This window comes from Urocampus carinirostris, chromosome 5, assembly GCF_059441175.1.
Source record: "Urocampus carinirostris isolate Australia breed hairy pipefish chromosome 5, RoL_Ucar_1.0, whole genome shotgun sequence".
Lineage (NCBI taxonomy): Eukaryota > Metazoa > Chordata > Actinopteri > Syngnathiformes > Syngnathidae > Urocampus > Urocampus carinirostris.
This window is the reverse complement of record NC_142353.1, coordinates 4,015,079-4,035,585: the sequence shown is the minus strand read 5'-3', so window position 1 is coordinate 4,035,585 and position 20,507 is coordinate 4,015,079. Positions and strand designations below refer to the sequence as shown.

Genomic DNA, 20,507 nt, shown 5'->3' with positions numbered 1-20,507 from the left:
TTTAGCATACATAAATCAAATTACTCCTTAAAACATGTTAGTGTACATGTGCTCACATATCAAATGCCTATTTACTGCTTGTTTGCTTATCAACAAACAAACTGGTTTCCTTTTAATATGTAGTACTACTTTGTCTACTATATGTCATTCATTTTTTAAGTTTAGTATACAGCTGTTGCACACATACAAAATGCATGAAAACACCAAAGCGTCACCACTGACCAAATGAACATAAAAAGGGATTACATACAGATTATCATTATCTTATTCATCATTTGATTGGCAAAGCAAGAAAGCAATATACTGTATAGACATTTTATTGTCTTACCTTACCTTATTAAAGGAGTCTATCTGCTGCTCCAGTTTTTAAAAAAAATGTAATCAATTGATAGGTAATCTGCCATTATTACAAAAATTTCATGCAACAAGAAAAAAATATATACTGGATAATTTGACTTGCATGGTAATACTATCACTAATTCCATGGCGGTAACCAGACCGTTTTCTTACACCCTCAAATTCAACCCAAGCAGACCCAACGGAAATTTGTTTTGTATGAAACTCTTGGGGAAGATCCTTTCTGACAAATCAGTGGTCGAAAGTGACCCACTCGATGTTTTAGTCCCCTGAACCGACCGTGTTTTGGAACCTCGATAGAGGTGGTACGAAAAACAGTGGTGCCAATGACCTAGTACCAGGTACTTTCTTATAATAGAAAACCAAAAAAAGCGAGGCGAGGAAGGCTGGAACCATATAGCAAAAAAGCACCTTTTGTCCTGATTTTATAGATGTGTGTGTGCTCTATTAGAAATACATGAGTAAAAACTGGACATTGGTAAAACTGGGTAATTGTGTTTCTGCTAACCACAAAGTCTAATGTGATGTTCACAAATGAGATGTGACACTCCTGAACAGTGTTGAATGAACCCAAATCACTTTAAGTGAAATGGAAAAAAACTAACCCGACACTCTGGGTGCTCAACACCACCAAATCTCTGAACCCAAAATCGCCCCTGACTAATTCTCTTTTTGGCGCTGAGGTTTGCACCATATCCTTGGTCTCACAATCGCATTTGCCATGAGACAAGAGAATTCCGTCGCTCATTCTGCATCTGCAGACGCTCAGCCTGGTAATATCTTATATACTAATTGTATTATTAATATTCACAATGTCTAAATTCATCAGTTTTGATAAAGAAAATCACAAAATTATGAAATGAGAACATCTTTAACCCTAAATAAATATAACCATTTAATATATGTTTGATTTTTTTGTTTCCATTACTTGTCTTGTGTTACTCGTTTGTTAGCTAGCTGCTCACGTTAGCCACTTGGCTATGGTGTATGGCTTGCTGCAAGCCGCTATTATTGTAAGCTGCTCTGTGTAAATAAACCTTGCTTTGGCTTTCAGTGTCATTTGCTTTTCAGAAATGAACGATTTCTGGTTTGGTCAACTATTACTGGCCTTTTTTCACTCGTTTACTTTGCTAGTTAAACATGAGTCACTTTGCTGGGGCCTACATCTGCCACTAACCGCTTTTGGTATTGTTAACTGCTCTGTGTAAATAAAGCTTGCTTTGTCTTTAGGTGTCACTCACCTTTAGCTGGTGAAAGAATTATGGCTTTCTCAAGCAAACTTTTACTGGCATTTTTGAGTATTTTCTTTTAGCTGTTTAACTTAGCCTCTAGACTAGTTTTGGGCAAAATGAACAACTGAGGGGCCTGGCTACAAAGAAAAACATTTGTGGATTGATCTGACTTTTTTCATCTGCCGGTCTCAAATCCAATACCTCGGCAATACATGAGGAAAAAAAATTATGTATGTCTATCCAATTTTTTTCAAATGTATCTATAAATAAATATGAATGCAGACATCTACATTTACATTTTAGATTTCATCTTATATCTGTTCATGAATAGACCATTTCATTGTATTTCTTTTGAAAGTTTCTGGATGAAAGTAAAATAATGCAAATCCTTTTTTTAAGTACTAGAATTTGTTTAAAAAACTCAATTGAACACAATAGAGCTAGCTCAAAAGTGTTTTTTGCATGAAATTTGATAAATGTCTTAAAACAAATGATATAAAAAAGTAGTATTTACATAAAAAAATGTAGCAAGCTTTTTACACATTGACCTTAAGCGCATTCCACAGGAAGGGGCACCAGGGACCAGAGTGGCACAACATTTTAATTAGAGGTCGACCGATTATCGGGCGGGCCGATTGTCGGCACCGTTATTTAGGAATTGGACGGATATAGCTATCAGCATTTTTATTTATTCAACGGGGCGACTTAATATGTTTAAAAGTTGGTTAATTAGGCTCAGATGTATTAGTATTTACTGTAAAAGGTTTCATTGAGCTATTAAAATTGTATTTGAATTTATAACAAACGTTTTTTTTAACAATTTCTTATGCCAATTTTTAAGCTTACCTCAAATTAATATCGGCTACAAATATTGGTCATTAACCTCCACTTAAAATTAATAAACAATATCAGTATCAGCCCAGAAATACCTATATCGATCGATTCTTTATTTTAATTGGTTATACTTTTTTGACAAACATATACTGTATAATGTATCAATTACAGTAGAACCTCGGTTTTTGACCATAATCCGTTCCAGAACCCTGTTCGAAAACCGATTTGTTCGATCACCGAAATCATATTTCCCATTAAAAATAATGAAAATCATTTTAATCCATTCCAACACCCTGAAAGTTTACCGTGAATGTTTAACGTTAACATAAAGCTAACCCAGGCTAATCGTTCGTCCGCATTATCGTAATCTTCCGTACGAAAGATTACGCTAACATGAACGTTTAAAAATTTCAAAATCAGGTAATTTACAAGTTATTTAGCACCCGGGTCTCCACAACAAGTAGTGAGCGGTTCATTGGAAAGGGGGCTCCGTCCCAACACCCTGAATTTTGGGCTCAGTTCCAACACCCTGAATGTTTACCTTGAATCATAAAACTAACCCAGGCTAATCGTACGTTCACGTTATCGTAATCTTCCGTACGAAAGATTACGCTAACATCAACGTGTAAAAATTTAAAAAAAAAAGGATAAAGAAAAGAATTATGAATAGGATTTCTTACCTTTGTGGTGGTCCGCAGAAAGCGCAGGTGGAGTAGTTGTACGCACGACTTTTTCCTTTTTCACCTGTAGCAACTTTGCTGCTTGCACTGATTTTCTTCGGAGGCATAATTAGGGGCTAAAACACTTCGTACACCTATATTAAAAGGGAAAGCAAAACAAAGCACGTCTGAGAGGCGTTCGAAAACCGATGTTCCACTGTATATTTTTACCGTTTTTGTTTGGAAGGCCAGATTAAAAAGCCTAAGCGGATTTGGTTTGCCCACCCCTGCACTAAACCATGGCCAGCTCTCAGCATGTCTAACTATTCACTATTTTTAGCAGCTCCGGGTAAATCCAGCTTGCTTTCTGCCATTTTTTGTCGCGTGCAGGTAATCACACTGGCTTTCATTTCCTGATGTAACTTGAATTTAAAAACAGAATAATGTAATTTGGGTTGAAAATGGTGCAGAAGTGGTCAACTTCAGGCTTTTGTAATGACTTCAAATGCAAAAGCTTCTGCTCAATATTATGATGCAGTGACCTCTAGTGGTGCAGTATTGCACACTGTCACTTTAACAATGGCCATGTTGAATTCTGTACATTATTTTGCTCCCTTTTTTTTAAAATAACCAAGAAGATAAAGGGGTTCTTATTTTGTCATGACTTTCTTGTGCAAATGACTGTTGAAAACGCGCTCAGTCTCCCAAAGGCGACAAGAGAACTCATCTGTCATGTTAGCATAGTAACCATGAGTGTTGCTTGATGGGCACCTCAAGCTCTCTTCCTCATGCTGGTGCACCTTTCTTTTTTCTGCTAACCCCTTCTCAAGATCTATGTTTTTGACACTGAGCTGACAAACTATACCTACTAATCTCTCATTCTCATCTCATTAGCCGTACCGCTTATCCTCAGTAGGGTCGCGGGGGGGCTGGAGCCCATCCCAGCAATCATCGGGCAGTGGGCAGGGGACACCCTGAACTGGTTGCCAGCCAATCGCAGGGCACACAGGGACAGACAACTCATTCGCTCATTCACACCTAGGGACAATTTGGACCGGCCAATTCACCTGAAATGCATGTCTTTGGAATGTGGGAGGAAACCGGAGTGCCCGGAGGAAACCCACGCAAGCACGGGGAGAACATACAAACTCCGCACAGAAAGTCTGGAGCTGGATTTGAACCCACGACAGGTTCCCATGACATGAACTGTGCCGCACAAGCGCTAACCACTGCGCCGCCGTGCTGCCCATACCTACTAATGAATTGTTGTAATGTTTTTTTGTTTCCAACTGGCCTTACTATACCAGAAAGATAGCAGTAACGTCGAAAAGCTTTATTAGTTTTGATCACTCATTGTTTGCTCACAAACCATGACATCCTAAATTGAAAATGATTGTTTTTGTGTGTAGGGGAACTGTTTTTTTTGTTTTTTAATCTGCTTTAGCTGCCTACATCGAAGCAATATTGCAGCATTGTTGAAAAAGTTTTATCTGCATTGATCACTGTGATTTGTGAGCAAAAAATGACATCCTATATTGAAGACAATGTTATTTTACTGTATTTTCCAGACTAATGAGCACCCAAACCCTGGGAAGAAGTTCAGCGCGAGAGGGTTCCCACGGCAGTGTTACTTGCCAGACAATGAGAAGGGCAGGAAGGTGAGCAAAGCAGTTTTTTTTTCTTCTTTTGGCTTCATATGTTTAAATTGTATTATGCCAATTGTTACGGCTGCTGTCTTGGCTAACCTTGCCTATAGTGCACACGTCAAGAGATTTTTGGAATGATTACATAATGTTGCAACATTGCAAATTGATATTCATGTTGGAATTTAAGTGGAGCTTTTTAAACATCTAACCCTAACAAACATAGCATAACAACAAATACTTGCCCATTTGCAAGAACGTTTGCAAATTTGAGGGTTTTTTTTTTTTTTCATTATTTCTTCCATGTTACTTACTGTCATATGAAAACTAAGTAAATTTGTTCTTATTTTACTTTATTTAAAATGTTTATGGGCGGCATGGCGGATGAGTGTTTAGCGTGTCCGGGGCACAGTTCTAAGGTTACGGGTTGAAATCCAGCTACCAACCTTCCTGTGCGGAGTTCGGATGTTCTTCCTGTACTTGCGCGGGTTTCCTTTGGGTTTTCCTTGACGCTTTCCTCCAACATTCCAAAAATCGTGCATGTCAATGACATGCATGATTCTTGGAATTTTCAGGTGAATTGGCCGGTCCAAATTGTCCCTAGGTGTGAATGCGCGAGCTAATTGTATGTCTCTGTGTGCCCTGCGACTGGCTGGCAACCAGGGTGTCCCCTGCTTACTGCCCGAAGATAGCTAGGATAGGCTCCAACGACCGCGCGACCCTACTGAGGATAAGCGGTGCAGAAAATGGATGGATGGATGGATAAAATGTATATTGCAAAATAAGAAACATCCCAATCAAAGCCAAATGAATTGATATGATACTCATCCGATATTTTTTTTCTCATTTCTTAATATTGTATAAATAAAAATAATAAGAAACTTTGAATTTTTTATCCTTAGATAAGAAAAAAAAAATCACTCGACAACTGGGCATTTTTTAAATTGTTATATAAGAAAAATAATAAATAAGATTACCTAAATTGTGCATTATCAGGTAATACTGCTCATTTCAAGTATTATTCAAATTCATCTATCCATTATCTTCAATATTTATCCTCAGCAGCCCATCCCCCTATCTTCTGGCATGTAGTCAAATGCTTAAAATAAGCCCCATCAGCCTATGTCATCAGAATGAATGTATACATAAACAAATCACGTATTACCTATATATGAGGCAAAATGGCATTTTATTATTTTATTTATGCATTTAGTCTTTTATTCCGCTATTTATTTATTTTGTCATGTGTTTTGTCATTGTAAAATTCCGTTGTTTTTTGTTGTTGTATTTTGCCGTTGTATTTTTTTCATTTTATTTTTGGCACTGGATTTTGTCGTCTTCTTTTTTTTTTTTGTCACAACAAAATTTTATTAAAATAAGGGGGCCGGTTCTGTTATGATCAACCGATAAGTGAATAGCTCAGACGTTTTGACCCGCCTCCTAATTTGAATAACATGTTGTTGTGAGAAAATACAACAACAACAAAATATGACAACAGTATACAATAACAAAATGAATGATGGATGAAAGAAAATGCATTTATGTCATAATTTCAAGTATGCCATGAATCATTTGTTTATATGAAATATACTTGTAGGTACAGTACTTATTCATTTATACTTTTGTTTCTGCTCATGGAGGATCAGTCTTCCATATTTGACCTCCAGGCTTCATACGGGTGCTTGAAAACCTTGACAATGCTTGGATTTCTTCTTCCTCCGTAATTAACTGCAGCTGGCATTACTTTGTAGGCCAGTGTCCAATGAATCGTAATCGCCCCATACGGTCCACAACAAGGGGACATGACACGTGCATGCTACACAAAAAGAGGGCACTTTGAAATTGTTATTAGTGCAAGGTTTATGTATCCATTATAGAAAATTATTATGGGCCATGCAAAAAAATTAAGGAAGCATTTGCCACTGGTAAATTTTAATTCAAAGAACTTCCTGCAACTCAAAATAAAAGCTACATATTACTGCCATTTTTACCCAACACCTACAGTATATGTCGAGGGATTTGTCTTTAAAAAGAAAATGGCGATTTACTCAAGAATTAAAAATCATATGTCTTCATAAATGAACACGGAAGATTAAAAATTGCATATGCGAATTGCAAATATAGCTCCGTAAAATAAGTTATTGACACCGGATTTTTTTCTTTTATTAACGGTCCTCTAGAAATTGGACAATTGTCTTTGAAAGTCCTTCAAAATTTTGAATTTGACCATGAAAAAGCTGCTTGAACCCTGTCACCGCTGTCTCATAAATCCCTCCCAGGTTCTAAAGCTGCTGATCGCGGCCTGGGACCGCCGCCTCATTTTCACCATCGGCACCTCCAGCACGACAGGCGAGTCGGACACAGTGGTTTGGAACGAGATCCACCACAAGACTGAATTCGGCTCCAACATTACGGGCCACGGCTACCCCGACCCCAACTACTTGGACAACGTCCTGACAGAGCTTTCAGCCCAGGGAGTAGGCGAGGACAACCTGAAGGACTGAAAGAACGTCTCGCTTCTCCTAGGAAACGGTCACGCCAAAACAGGCGAGGCACCAGCGACGCTAACAAAAATATTATTGGCGTCACTTTGTTTTGCTTTAGATTTTCTTTTTTCACGTCATGCCCTGAGCTTTTATGGTTACCCTTGAGGCACGTGCGTGTGCCGCCTCAATCAAACGAGTCACCCACCCTCTTTGGAGTCCGAGCCAAGCATCTGCCGGTAGCGCAACAAGGCCAGATTGTGACCAACGCTGCATAACGAATGTTGAGAAAATTACTGCAATAAAATGAGGTGCCAATGACGCTTTTCTAACAAATTTTAACGGATTATACAGTCCATCCACATCATTTTTATGAAGAATTTGGTTCTCATTTTTTAACTGTGACATCATGTTTGAGGAGATATTAAAAAATGTAAAGGAATATACATTTTAAGAAAAAAATTACAAGATATAAAGACCTAAGTCTGTGACTTGAATACATTTGTGAAGTTGAGGTAAGATCTTAGGCGTGAGCCAGCCCGAAATTCAGGTCGGCCTAAAATATCAATCATTACGTTTGGGGTGGGCCGGGTTCCTCTGTAACTGACTTTTTTTCTTTCTTTTTTTAATTATCCACCCGCCATTGTTCTTTGTTTCTTTTTTTTTCTTCTTTTTTAGGTGGAGGATCTGTACAACACAGCACGAGAAACTGGCGTCTGGACCCAGAGAACTTCCTATTCCTGAGTCCTCCCAAATAAAACGTGAAAATTCGGGGGGGTTTTAGGCTCTGTCCCTCAAATCAGAAAACATGGTCGGGCTTGAATTAATTCCGGCTTTAATACACGCGGGCCCAGATGTGCTCGGCCTGGACGTTTTAGGCCCAATCTTAACTCTATTGCGAGAGCTTATTGTGGGGGTCAATTTTGCCACTTCATAAAGTTGCAAATTCAGTACCTTGTAATTTAGACCTTTTATATATATTTTTTTTTTCACAAATCTGTTTCTTTATATCTTGGGAATCTGGTAGTTTTTCAACACAATTTTACCTCCTTGTAAGTTCTTTAATTGGTGTCTTGCTTCATCGTAAATTTGCTGGGGGTTTGGAAGTTGGGGGGCGGCTTAGCACTCCTTTCCAACTTCATCATTGTTTTAAATTCACAAGTTTATTTTCATTTCAGTAACCGGCTTTTTTTTTTAGTAAATTTTCCACTTCATAAAGTTGATCATTTAAGTTTTTTCCGCATATACCATTTTATAAAGTCGAAAGCCTTCAACCATATCTTTCAATTTTGCCGCTTTAGACATTTTCAAATTGATTTTGTCACGGAACCGGACCAGGAGGGTAAGTGAACTCAATGCTGGACATGACAGATTTCTTGTAAATGTATTTTTTTCTCTCACACTTTTGTTTCTGTAAAGTATTATTTACCCCTCTATTTCTTTTTTTCTATTTACTATTTTATAAAGCCTCCAAAAAATTTCCCACAAAATTGCAATTTTATAAACTAAATTCAAACGGTTATGACTTATTTTCTCTGAAATCTGCCAAATTATTTCTCACGAGATGAATTGGAGTCTTTTTAAATGCCATTTTAGTCAAAAATCTTGAACTGTATTTGTCACAAAGTTGTTTTTTGAAATTTTGCCTTTTTTAGATTATCAAATTGATGATTTTTTTCTCATTAATTTGGCAAAACATTTTGTCACAAAGTCCCATTGTATTCCTTATATTTTTATTTGAGCAAATTTGCCACTTTATGAAGTCACTTTATGTGCCCAGTCTTTTTTGTAAAATTGTATCAAATCTGCCATATTTGAGGGTTTTCTAGCATGAACTGCCTGTTTAAGGTCTCACCTCAGCATCTCAATTGGATCTAAGTCTGTGCTTTGACATGGCCATGACAGATCCTTCATTCTGAGTTTTTTTTCTTAACTATTCAGAGGTGGACTTGCTTGTGTGTTTCGGATTGTTGTCTACGTGATCCACGAGCGCTCTAGTTTGAGGGCACTAACTGAGGGAGAGGTGTTCTCTTTCAGAGTGCATTTTTCCGTCAACTACAGCAAATTGTCCAGGTCCTTGGGCCAAAAAACCACCAGCATTTACCACTTTATAAAGTCACACATTTGCAGGTTTATTTCCTGCAAAATTACCACTTTATAAAGTATAGTTTGTGACTTCGTACTTGGAAATTTCCTTTTTTCGTGATTTTTTTTGATATTTTTATCAGTTTTGAGTGTTTGTGACCTTATTTCTTGTTAATTGTGAGGTTTTTTTACTAGGAATCTATCACCCTTCCAAAAAACATTCCCATTTATAATCTATGGCCCTTATATGCTGTCATAGTTGACATACGATGAAACTATTCTTTCAATTTTGAAACATGCCTCGTCATCATCACAAGGGCCAAAGAAAAGTATGTTATGTAGTACATTAGATTACAAAAGCTATGAATTGTCTGCAGATGTTACATTGTTAACCTTGTGGTCTGCCTCCCGAATATCTGAGCAGACATTTAAATGCAACATTGGCACCCACATTTGCTACATTCCAAGGTTTAGCTCGTTTGTTTTGTTGACACTTTGATAAGGCTGACCTCTGTGAATGTGAAGGCCCCATACTTGTAAGCTTGCAAGAAAGTGCGGCCTTGAGTCTATTCATCATGCCGCCACGTGCAAGCTAGAGCATGTGCGCGTTTCGAGGTCTGAAGGTGTTTACATTCTCTGGACGAGATCCATTTTGCGGAGCTCATCTCCCCCTTGAGGTCTTGTGGTAATTTGTTTTTATGGGGAGAAGTGAGATTAGATTTCTTCTTGGTTCGGGTTGTGGTCATTAGCGGCAGACATTTACAGGCATGCAAATGATGTATGTGATCCCTGATTTTATACCTGGGAACAAAATACTTTTTGAAGATCCCCGCTGGGGTTCTACTTTTTGATTTTAAGTATTTGAGGGGCTCATTTCCAAGTCAATCACAGTCTTCCACATGAAGTTGATATGGCAGCACTGCTTCATATTTTCTCATTTTTCTTATTTCTTGTCCCCAAATCAGGTTTTACACAGCGAAAAATATTTTAGTTACACTATTTACAATTTTTTCATACTTTAAGTATTTTTCTTCTACACCTTTTAATGGTTATTCTGTAATATATGACCACTAGATGTTGCAGTGCTGTGAAGTGCAACCAAACACAAGTTCTATAAAGCAAACTACGGAGGCTCAAAGTTAACATAACGCACCATTTATTTATTTTTTTCCTCCCCCAAGCCTTTTACAAGGTACTTGTTTTTGGGTGCACCTGTAGTAAAAAGATGGCAGACAATCATGTCAGCTCTCTAAAAGTAAAGTCATGTTATCTAAGATAAATAGTTGCATAATAAGTCACATGGTTTGAAGCTCTCCTATCCCTTGGGCACATGACAAATTATAGAGAGGAGACCAGGTATTTATACTACGACAGAAAGAGACTAAACAAACTTCTGGATTTTAGTCAGTACATTGAGTTTTGTTTCGAGGATGTTTCTGTCCCAAACCTGCATTTTAAATTAAAATTGACTGCTGTGCTATTTGATTAAGATTGACAGCTGCGGAAACAGTTTGCAAAACATTACTCAATGTGTTACTTTTCTGTAGTAGACATTTCTCCGCTGATTCTTCCAAGATCGCAATCGTACACCATATAGACAGCGGGTATTTCATTCATCCATTGATGCGTGTCACTAATTAGATAAGGAGGCATTTAGCTACCCAACAAAGTCATTGTTACTTCCGCCGTTTACCCTTGCTTAATTAAACTTCTTCTCGTTGACATTCAGAGCATTGAGCAGGAATCATATTGCGTCAATACCTGCCTCAGGTCATCGCATTGCTTTGTTTTAATTAAACAGTTGGAATCCCTGGTCTACACCAGTTTTAAGCAAGCTGCTAGGCTGGGAACAAAAAATATAAAAAAATGGTGCGATTTGGTCATTTTGACTCTCTGCAGTTAGTCTTCTTTCTTGTGCTTTGTAGCACACATTTTTGGTTGCACTACAAAATATAGCAACATCTAGTGGTCAAATAGTAAACACTGCCCCTGTAAAATGAGTAACATTATCTGCTAGTGGAACAACTCTTGGAAAAGGGATTATTGACTTTTTTCACTACATGTTTGTAAACTTTTTGCAGTGTTGTACGATTAGGGGGAAATTGTACAAAGATAAGGTGATATATGTACCCAACAATTCAAGCTGAGTTTGATTGTTAGGTTAGTTTATTTTTCTATACTCACCTTCATAGAAAAATAGCAGATGTCAACATTACGCATAAAATCTGACCATTTTGTCAGGTTGTCAGGGACAGTTCGATTATGTATAACATGTCATTGGACGTCTATAATAAAGTAGTGTTAGTGTATGCTACTGTCCGTATCTTTCATGTAGAATGTGTGTAGTTGACTTCAATAAATATAGTCAATGTATCGTTATCATTAGCGGGGGAGCCTTAAAAGCATGAGTATTGTCATTCTCCCCAGATATCTATGGATGGAGCTCTCTTTTTTGTTTAAGCTTTTCATCAAAAGCATGCAAACAATTAGGTTTATTTTGGCTGATGGTGTTTTCAGTTTCTAAAAAGTAGACAGAACAAGAAAAGTGTATTTGATTTTTAAAGACCCTGATTTTTTTTACTAATTTGTGTTATATACAGTATATGCAAATGAACATTGGCACATAGTGCTTTACACTCACCATAATGCGCTTTAGAGAACATCACACACACAGTTATTCATTCACCAATGTGTCTCTGTTGCCATTGGGATAACTGCACTAAACCTCTGTGTTCCCAGGGTTCAGTATCAAGTCCATTACTTTTTAATAAGAGAAAAGTGATCACGATATACACTATTAGATTCCATTGTTTCGTAAATTGTTTTTTTCTCAGACAACTTTGTTCTTCATTCTTATTGGCCCCATTTGAAGTGAATGACACAGTTTGTCTTATGCAAAAATGCGTCTTTTAAAGCAATTTATTTTTAAATGTAAATGACCAGCTTCATAGAAGTAATGTGTTTTCTTTTTCAGTCTAAAATATTTAAGTGCATATAAAATGTTTTCTCATCAAAATAGGTTTCATGAAAATACTTTTTCAGGGGCTTTAAAAATGTTTTTTTTTCTCATCCACTTGGTAATTGACTACAGTAATAAAGGGACAGTGTGCATTATTTTGTACATCCAGATGGTAAAAAAACAACAATGTTGATATAAAGCCGGGGTCTCCCCCTAAGAGCACCTGAGTAGCCCGCAGACTGATTTTGAAAAAAGCTCACCAGTAATGGGTCATAGTGATTTTCTAGGAAATTTAATTTCCAACCGACATGAGAAACCAATGACACAATTAGTGTCTTTAAAAACTATGTTTTAGAGGTTGACTGTGCATAGTTCAACCCTACTTGTATATTGTATTCTTTTTGCTTTATTACTGTATTGTTTCTCAGCACAGGGATGCTGCTGGAAATGTGAATTTCCCTGCGGGGATGAATACAGTATCTATCTATCTATCTATCTATCTATCTATCTATCTATCTATCTATCTATCTATCTATTTCTAATGATTGCCACATGGTAATAACATAAAAATATCATGTAACAACGTAAGTTGCTGTTTAAGAAATTAATTTAAACTGCTAGCCCTTCTCGCTAAACAGTTACAAAATAAGGATTTCTCAGGTTTAAACAGGTGATTAATAGAATGAGCAATACATGAACTATCACATGCATTTTTTAAATACCTGTTGGTTGAGAAATTCACACATATTTTACATAACATGGGCCTTGCCTATAAGGAGCTCACATTATTGTCCCCAGTCCTGCTGTGCTATGGGTACCCCAAATAAACAAAAATCCCCGCAAAAGGATCGGCAAAAAAAAAAAAAACTGAAAAATCTGAAGTAAAATGGTGCATTTTGCTCACTTTGAGTCTTCTTAGTTTGAATTCTACCTTTTGCTTTTTGGCACCTGTTTCCGGTTGCACTAATCCATACAGCGACATCTTGTGAGCAAATAATACACACTGTTCCTTTAAACAACAAGCATGTTTTTTGGAATAAATCCTAGTGTGAGCAAGAAATTTGCTGCATATACATTATATATTTTCTATGGTTCATTTTGTTTTAATGCAGTGATGTAATTTTGGCCCTCTTCTTTCCTACCACTCTCTGTGGGGCAAAATGAACTGAGATGAAGAATTGTTTGGACCTCCTTGACTTTTTAGGCAATTCCGAACTATCAGGGAAACCTTTTGTGAAGTTTGAGGAGCTAGGGAAAGCTAAACGCTTGCTTCTCCACATTTTATCAGCCCTTTCGATTTTCAGGTGTGTACAGACTCCCGTTGCAAGACAAAACACGCTGCAGTTTGTGCCTATCGACACAGAGGCTGCATTTATGCAATTTACTATTTCCCGGATGTACAACCTAATTTATTTGTAGCAAGAACTATTTTTTTGTTGTCTTTTTCTGTGGAGTGCCTCACTCCTCCACAAAAGAAGGCCTATTTGAAAGCATATATTTTTGATGTATTTTGTGAATAATGATTGTCTTTGCAACAGAACTTTGAATATTCGATTGAGAGTGGGAGGTCGTTACTTATACAGTATTGTGCAAGATGTAGTGTTTTCTATGAGAAGCAGTTTGAGAAGTAAATCAGACATGCGCTAGTATATAACATCATACTTCCACACATGCACAACTAAACTTATACTGGCAGAGTCATACAAACCCATGCACACGCCCTACTATACTTACTCATACACATTACTCTATCTCACATACTACTACACTCTAATATTCACTATGCTATAATTTCTCACATATATAGAATTTAGTAGTATGTGCGTGAAAGCATAGTAGTGTGTGTATGAGAGCATAGTGTAATATCCTCTTAACTACTATAATCTCATACATACATGAGAGTACAGTCTAATATTCCCTTAACTACGGGGCGGCAGTGGCTCAGGAGGTAAAGTGCTCGTCTTGGGATCGAGAGATCTTAGTTCGAATCCCGGCTCCTCCGTGTTACATGTCAAAGTGTCCTTGGGTAAGACACTGAACCCCTAATTCCCCCAATAAGCAGGTTAGCGCCTCACATGGCTGCACGGCCGCTATTGGGAAATGTGAAGCACACTGTTAAGCGCTTTGGGAAGTCTTGACTTGAAAAGCGCTATATAAATGCAGATCATTTAATTTACTATACTTTTATACATACACTGCTATACTCCCTCATACATATACTACTATATGCTCTCAAACATACCAATATAAATTCATATCCCTACTACTATACTGTAACATTATACTCTCACACATCCACAACTATACTAACATACAAATACATATATACCCATGCATAAACGCTACTAACTCATGCACACTACCCTCTCAAGCATATTATTATACTCTCATACACACTACCCTCCTTTCACACACATACTACGCTCTCTATATGTGTGAGATAGTATAGTCAGTACATTAAATTTTATTTTGTTTTGTGTTACAGAAAAGTAATACAGTGTGCTACGATTAAGACATTCATTTGTGGACTGTGTCGGCAACTGTCAATCTTTATCAACTAGCTCACCAGTCAATATTATTAAAAAAGCATTAACATACCTGTATACGCAGGTTTCAACGAAAAAATTCTCGCATACTCTCACATTACTTTTCCCCCTTACAATGCGGAACTATACTAGTCTTTAATACAGACACATGCACAAACACAACATATTCATACACACTTCTCTAAGAGCATGTAATGGTATTTACAGTGAAGAAAATAAGTATTTGAACACCCTGCTATTTTGCTATTCCTCCCAGTTAGAAATGGAGGGGTCTGAAATTTTCATCATATGTGTACATGTATGTGAGAGAGTATAATAGTGTGTGTAGGGATTTCATCACAAGTGTTTAATTGAACAACACTGAAGAAACATCACTTGACACAATAAAAGGTAGTCTGTGTAAAGCGTATGAAGCGATGTAAATTCATATTCCCCTCAAAAAAACTCAAAGTATAGCCATTAGTAGCTAAACCCCTGGTAACAAAAGTAAGTACACCCTTGAGTAAAAGTTCCCGAAGTTACCATTGCCATTGGAACGCTCTTCCACTCTATAACAGAGCTGGGGGAAATTCAAGATCTTGTGCTTCTCCACCTTCGGCTTGGAGATGCCCCAAATATGTTCTATTGGGTTTAGATATAGAGACATGTTTGGCCAGTTCATCCCATTTACCCATTTAGAGAAGCCTTGGTCATCTTAAAAGTGTATTCGACATCATTGTCAGGCTGGAACACTGTCCTGAGATCCAGTTTCTGGAGAGAGGGGATCATGCCTAGCTCCAGTATTTATTAATGCATACTTGAGTTTGTGTTTGCCTTAATCAAATGCAGCCCCAAACCTTGACATCCCCAACACCATGCTTTACTTTAGGCACTACACAAACATGTTTGTACTCCTAACTTGCATGCCGCCACACATGCTTCACACCATCCGAGCCAAATAAATAAATATTTGTCTCATCAGACCAGAGGATATATTTCCTGTAAGCCATGGCCTTTGTTTACATACATCTTTTTATTGTCTCAAAGCAATGTTTCTTCATTGATGTGAGGGGTGTACTCACTTTTGTGACATACTGAATGTGTATGAGTAACTATAGCACTATTTGTGCATGGGCATGACTGCGTTTCTATGAGAGACTAGTAAAGTTGTGTATGTGTGAAAGTATAGTAATATGCTTGAGAGTGTCATGGTATGTGTAAGAGAGTATAGTGGTGTGTGTATGACAGAGTACTCTGCATGAGAGAATAAAGAAGTGTTTATGAGAGTAAAGAAGTATGTGCGACAGAGTACAGTGGTGCTTGTGCATGGGTATGACTGTTTAAGAGAATAGTTGTGCATGTGTGAGAGTATGATGTAATATGTGAGAACAAGTATGAGTTACTTTTTAAACCGCCTCTTATACAGTAGTTTGCTACTTTAATCCAAAATCCTAATCGTTCATTACTTATCTCTTCACAATGTACCGTGAACATTTAGTGTGGTTATAGCGTCTATTGGTATCTCTTTGTCCTTTTGAGTGTAACACAAAATCGCAAATTGTCCTTTGAAAAGACATGAGTCAATTTATTGGTACCGCGTATGAATATATCAAAGGGTCGTTTTCTGGAAGGTTAGCCTGATGATGTCTTTTAGCGCCTGCTGCGCGTCTTGCCTCCCAAATATTTTTATTATTGTGTTTAAAAAAAAAGAGTGTGTTTGGCTGGTTTCTTTGGAAAAATGGATGTATAGCCTTTAATGGCACTGTGTTAAAACATTTTGACTTCATTTGAGCAGCCTCATTTATTTATGTTTGTAAGGATAAAAACAGAAATTAGCTCATGGAGACACAAAGATGATTTAACTATAAAGGGCTTTTGAATCAATAATCAGTCTATCTTGACTCGTGTTGACCTTGTTGCATGTTTGTGTCTTTCTTGTGGACAAAAACGTAAAAATAAAAGTATCCTCAATGGGGGGATTTTGTTTGACCTGTGTTACCTTGGCCATCATTTTTTTCTGTTTGTACTATTTCTTGGCATTGTATATTACATGCATTTATTGTTGCTTCAATGGTCATCTGAAGCTCATGAAGTATATCAGTATTATTCAACCAGTGTGCTGTGAGACCTTCTCTCGTGTGCCACAGGAAATTTTAACTTTCTTCGGTATACAGTGGGACCTCGCTACTTCGCGCTTTGACGTTTGTGGATTCAGAGCTTCACGGGCCTAAAAAAAAATAATATATATATATATATATATATATATATATATATATATATATATATATAATTTTTTTTATTTTTCTAAGCATTTTTGAAGGGGCGTCGCTACTTCGCAGATTTTCACTTTTCGCGGGAGGTTTTGGTCCCCATTAACCGGGTCTAAGAAATAATAATAACATTGAAAAAAAAAAAAATTTTTTTTTTAAGGTGCGCCTTCGCGGATTTTCACTTATCGCGGGTGGTTTTCCCCATTATTTAATTCATTAATTTCCCTTCGGGGATGAATAAAGTATCTATCTATCTATCTATCTATCTATAACCGAGGTCCCACTGTATTTGCTTTCTTCCAGTGATCAGTCAAGTAACTAATATTTTTCCATACCAGTGGGTGGCAGTGGATTACTATATTTTTTTGTTTTTGTATATGAATTATCTGCTCATTAGGTATTGGAGGGAAATTGAATAAATAACGTATTTTGTTTGATGAAGGGTTTCACCAATGGAATGGAAAACAAATATATATATATATCAATAAAATACAAATCTCTGCTGATTTTAGATATGCATCTCTTAGATGCATTTGAATAAGCTTTTTTTTTCTTTTATCATAATTTGGTTATGGGTTGGCGCTTGGACTGTATTTAAAACAGTAGTTCTTACTTTCACCTTTGTCATGCTACGCCAACAGAAAACCACAAGCAGGAGCAAAACCACTATCCACCCTTCCCCGCCTTTCCTACTTCCTAATGTGTTGCGAGTCCCAAACAGCTTTAATAGAATTAAGATAAAAGTAGACGGGTCAATAGAAAAAAAAATATTATAAATACTGTTTGAACTTAGTTGGGCATTGTTAACACTTACTTCATAGAGAAAATATTCTACTTTGAACCTTTTAATGGACACCTCAGACAACACACCCCTTTTTCAATTATTGTTCTCATATTTTCATTAACATTTTTTTTTAAATAAACAGGAAACATAATGTGTTAAACAATGTTCCACAGGCAGATAATTGCTTTTTATTGTATGTATTTGTTTATCAAGTATATTTGTCGTATTCTATAAAAAATAAAAAATGGTAAAATTTTAACATCAGGTTAATATATAGTAAAATTCAAAATGACAGCATATTACTAACCAAAATGAATAACCTGTGTAACCTCTTGAGGCACAGTCTTTTTGTATCCCAATTATCTGCTAATTAGTGTGATACTAGGGAACATATGTAATAGCTTAATTTGATGAGGAGGATGTTTGGGTCTGCACTGGAAAAACAATAAAACAAATTAAATAAAGCAAAAATATTGCACATAATATTGCTGATTTTTATCATTATTCCTTTTTATTTACAGAAAAGTCATGTATTTGTTCCACTGGTGGATAATTTTTGCTAATTATGTATTATTTCCTTATTTTTTAGAAAGACAAGATAATCATACAGTAACATCAGAAAGAACCGCAAAATCTTTAAACAAAATGAATAACTTGGATCAACCCTTGCATCATGGTCTTTTGAAATACTAATTATAAGCTCAAGGTAGTAAAAGTAAATATATTAAATAGCCTAACCTATTTGATGAAGTTGTCTTAAGATGGCACTGGAGGAAAATAATAAAAATCAATCAAATAAAGTAAAACTCATGCACACCATTTAGCTTGCTTTAATTATTATTTTCTTAAATTACTAAAAAAATAATAAGTTTGTTTTTGCTCCGCTGGCAAAGTTTTTTTTATTTGCTCATTTTTAAGTATTATTATTTCATTTTTCTGGAAAGACAACGTAAAAATATAATTGAGTTCATAATGAAAGACAAATTATTAACCGGGAAAAAAAAACTATTACCTCCTGAGCCACGGAAAACAGAAATAATTTTAAAAATAAAACTTTCTACTCACATAATTCTGCTGTTCTTGATTATTATTTTATTATTTTCATTTTTTTTAAATAACATGGAAAAGAATGTGTCAACTAAAATGTTCCACTGGTAGTTTTTGCTCAATTTAAGTTTATTTTGTACTATATTTTTTAATCTTTTTATAGAATTAAAAACAGGTTAAAATATAGTTAAATCCTAAGTTAATAACTAACAAAAATAACCTGTATTACCTCCTGAGCCACAGTGACCACAAATGATAAGAAAAACATTATACGGTCAATTTAGACAATATAACAATTTATGATTAAAAAGACAAATATTCAACTGGTGTTGGAAATAATATTATTGTGTATTGTGACATTTTGGGGAACAACCTTCTTCCCTCAGTCAGAGCATTGAAGATGGCTCGTGGCTGGGTCCTTCCAACACGACAACGACCTGAAGCACACATCCAGGAAAACCAAGGAGTGGCTCCGTAAGAAGCATATCAAGGCCCAGCCAGTCTCCAGACCTGAACCTAATCGAAATTCTTTGGAGGGAGCTCAAACTTGTGTGTTTCTCAGCAACCGCCCAGAAACCTGACTGATCTAGAGAAGATCTGTGTGGAGGAGTGGGCCAAGATCCCTCCTGCAGTGTGTGCAAACCTGGTGAGAGACTACAGGAAACGTTTGACCTCTGTATAGCAAACAAAAGCTACTGTACCAAATATTAACATTCATTTTCTCAGGTGTTCAAATACGTATTTGCAGCTATATCACACAAATAAATTCTTTAAAAATCGGATTGATTTCTGGATTTTTCTTTTTGGTTTATCTCTCACAGTGGACATGCACCTACGATGAAAATCTCAGACCCCTCCATGATTTCTGAGTGGAAGAAATAGCAAAATAGCAGGGTGTTTGAGTACTTCTCTTCACTGTAGCTACAGAACTAAATTTCCTGTAAGCCTTAAAATTTAGCCAACATGACAAAAAATGGCTAGCACCGGCAATTCCCATTTGAGAATAGTGTTTGGCATTAAATGAGTTAATAAAAAAGTGTTTCTTGGCTCCAAAAGGGTTGGAAAACACTGATTTATGTGACCAACCTCTTCTCTCACCAGCACTGACCTATTTACCTCTGGCTGGTCACGTGTGTTTCTTAATAGGAGGACAAACTGGGAAGCTGCTGCAGAAATTGCAGGTAGGTCAGCTCTTATTAGCATTTAAATGAGCAAGAGCGCAGCAGCACACACAAACAAAGTTCACTTAAAATGACTTGTGCTATAATTACATTTTATCAACTCATTACGTTGTATGCTGACTTGTATATTCATGTTTACTCTTTGGCTTTTACTATTTTTTAAACTGAAAAAAAATGTTTTGAGTTGCCTTCCAGAGCCAAGTCATCAATATTTACATCATTTAAATATTCATGGATTGTATATGATACTGTTTGGGTTGGTTTGTTGTGATGTATTCCGGTCGCTATGCAGTTACTATGGTCCTTGCATTACCCACCCCCATATGTTCATATTTCTCGATAAAGTAGAGCGTGGGCTGAGATTTTCATTTCACTTTTTCCAGGCTGCATTTAAATCTATTTTGGGGACTCATTTGACACGTTAGTACAAAAGAAACAGAACAACTAA

At 36.5% G+C, this 20,507-nt stretch overlaps 1 protein-coding gene across 3 annotated transcripts in view; it reads left to right on the top strand.

The window, feature by feature from the left end:
• Window positions 1-16,766, top strand: part of dtx1 (deltex 1, E3 ubiquitin ligase) — a 90,954-nt gene extending 74,188 nt beyond the window's left edge. For 2 of the 3 annotated variants that reach the window (XM_088335399.1, XM_088335398.1), the window contains exons 9-10: window positions 4,651-4,740; window positions 7,005-16,766. In XM_088335399.1, the coding sequence (XP_088191525.1) occupies window positions 4,651-4,740; window positions 7,005-7,229 (315 nt within the window). In that variant the 3' untranslated portion in view covers window positions 7,230-16,766. Of the gene's footprint in view, window positions 1-4,650; window positions 4,741-7,004 lie in introns of those variants that run through there. The other variant, XM_088335401.1, reaches the window with a different exon arrangement.
• The last annotated feature ends 3,741 nt before the right edge of the window (window positions 16,767-20,507 follow it).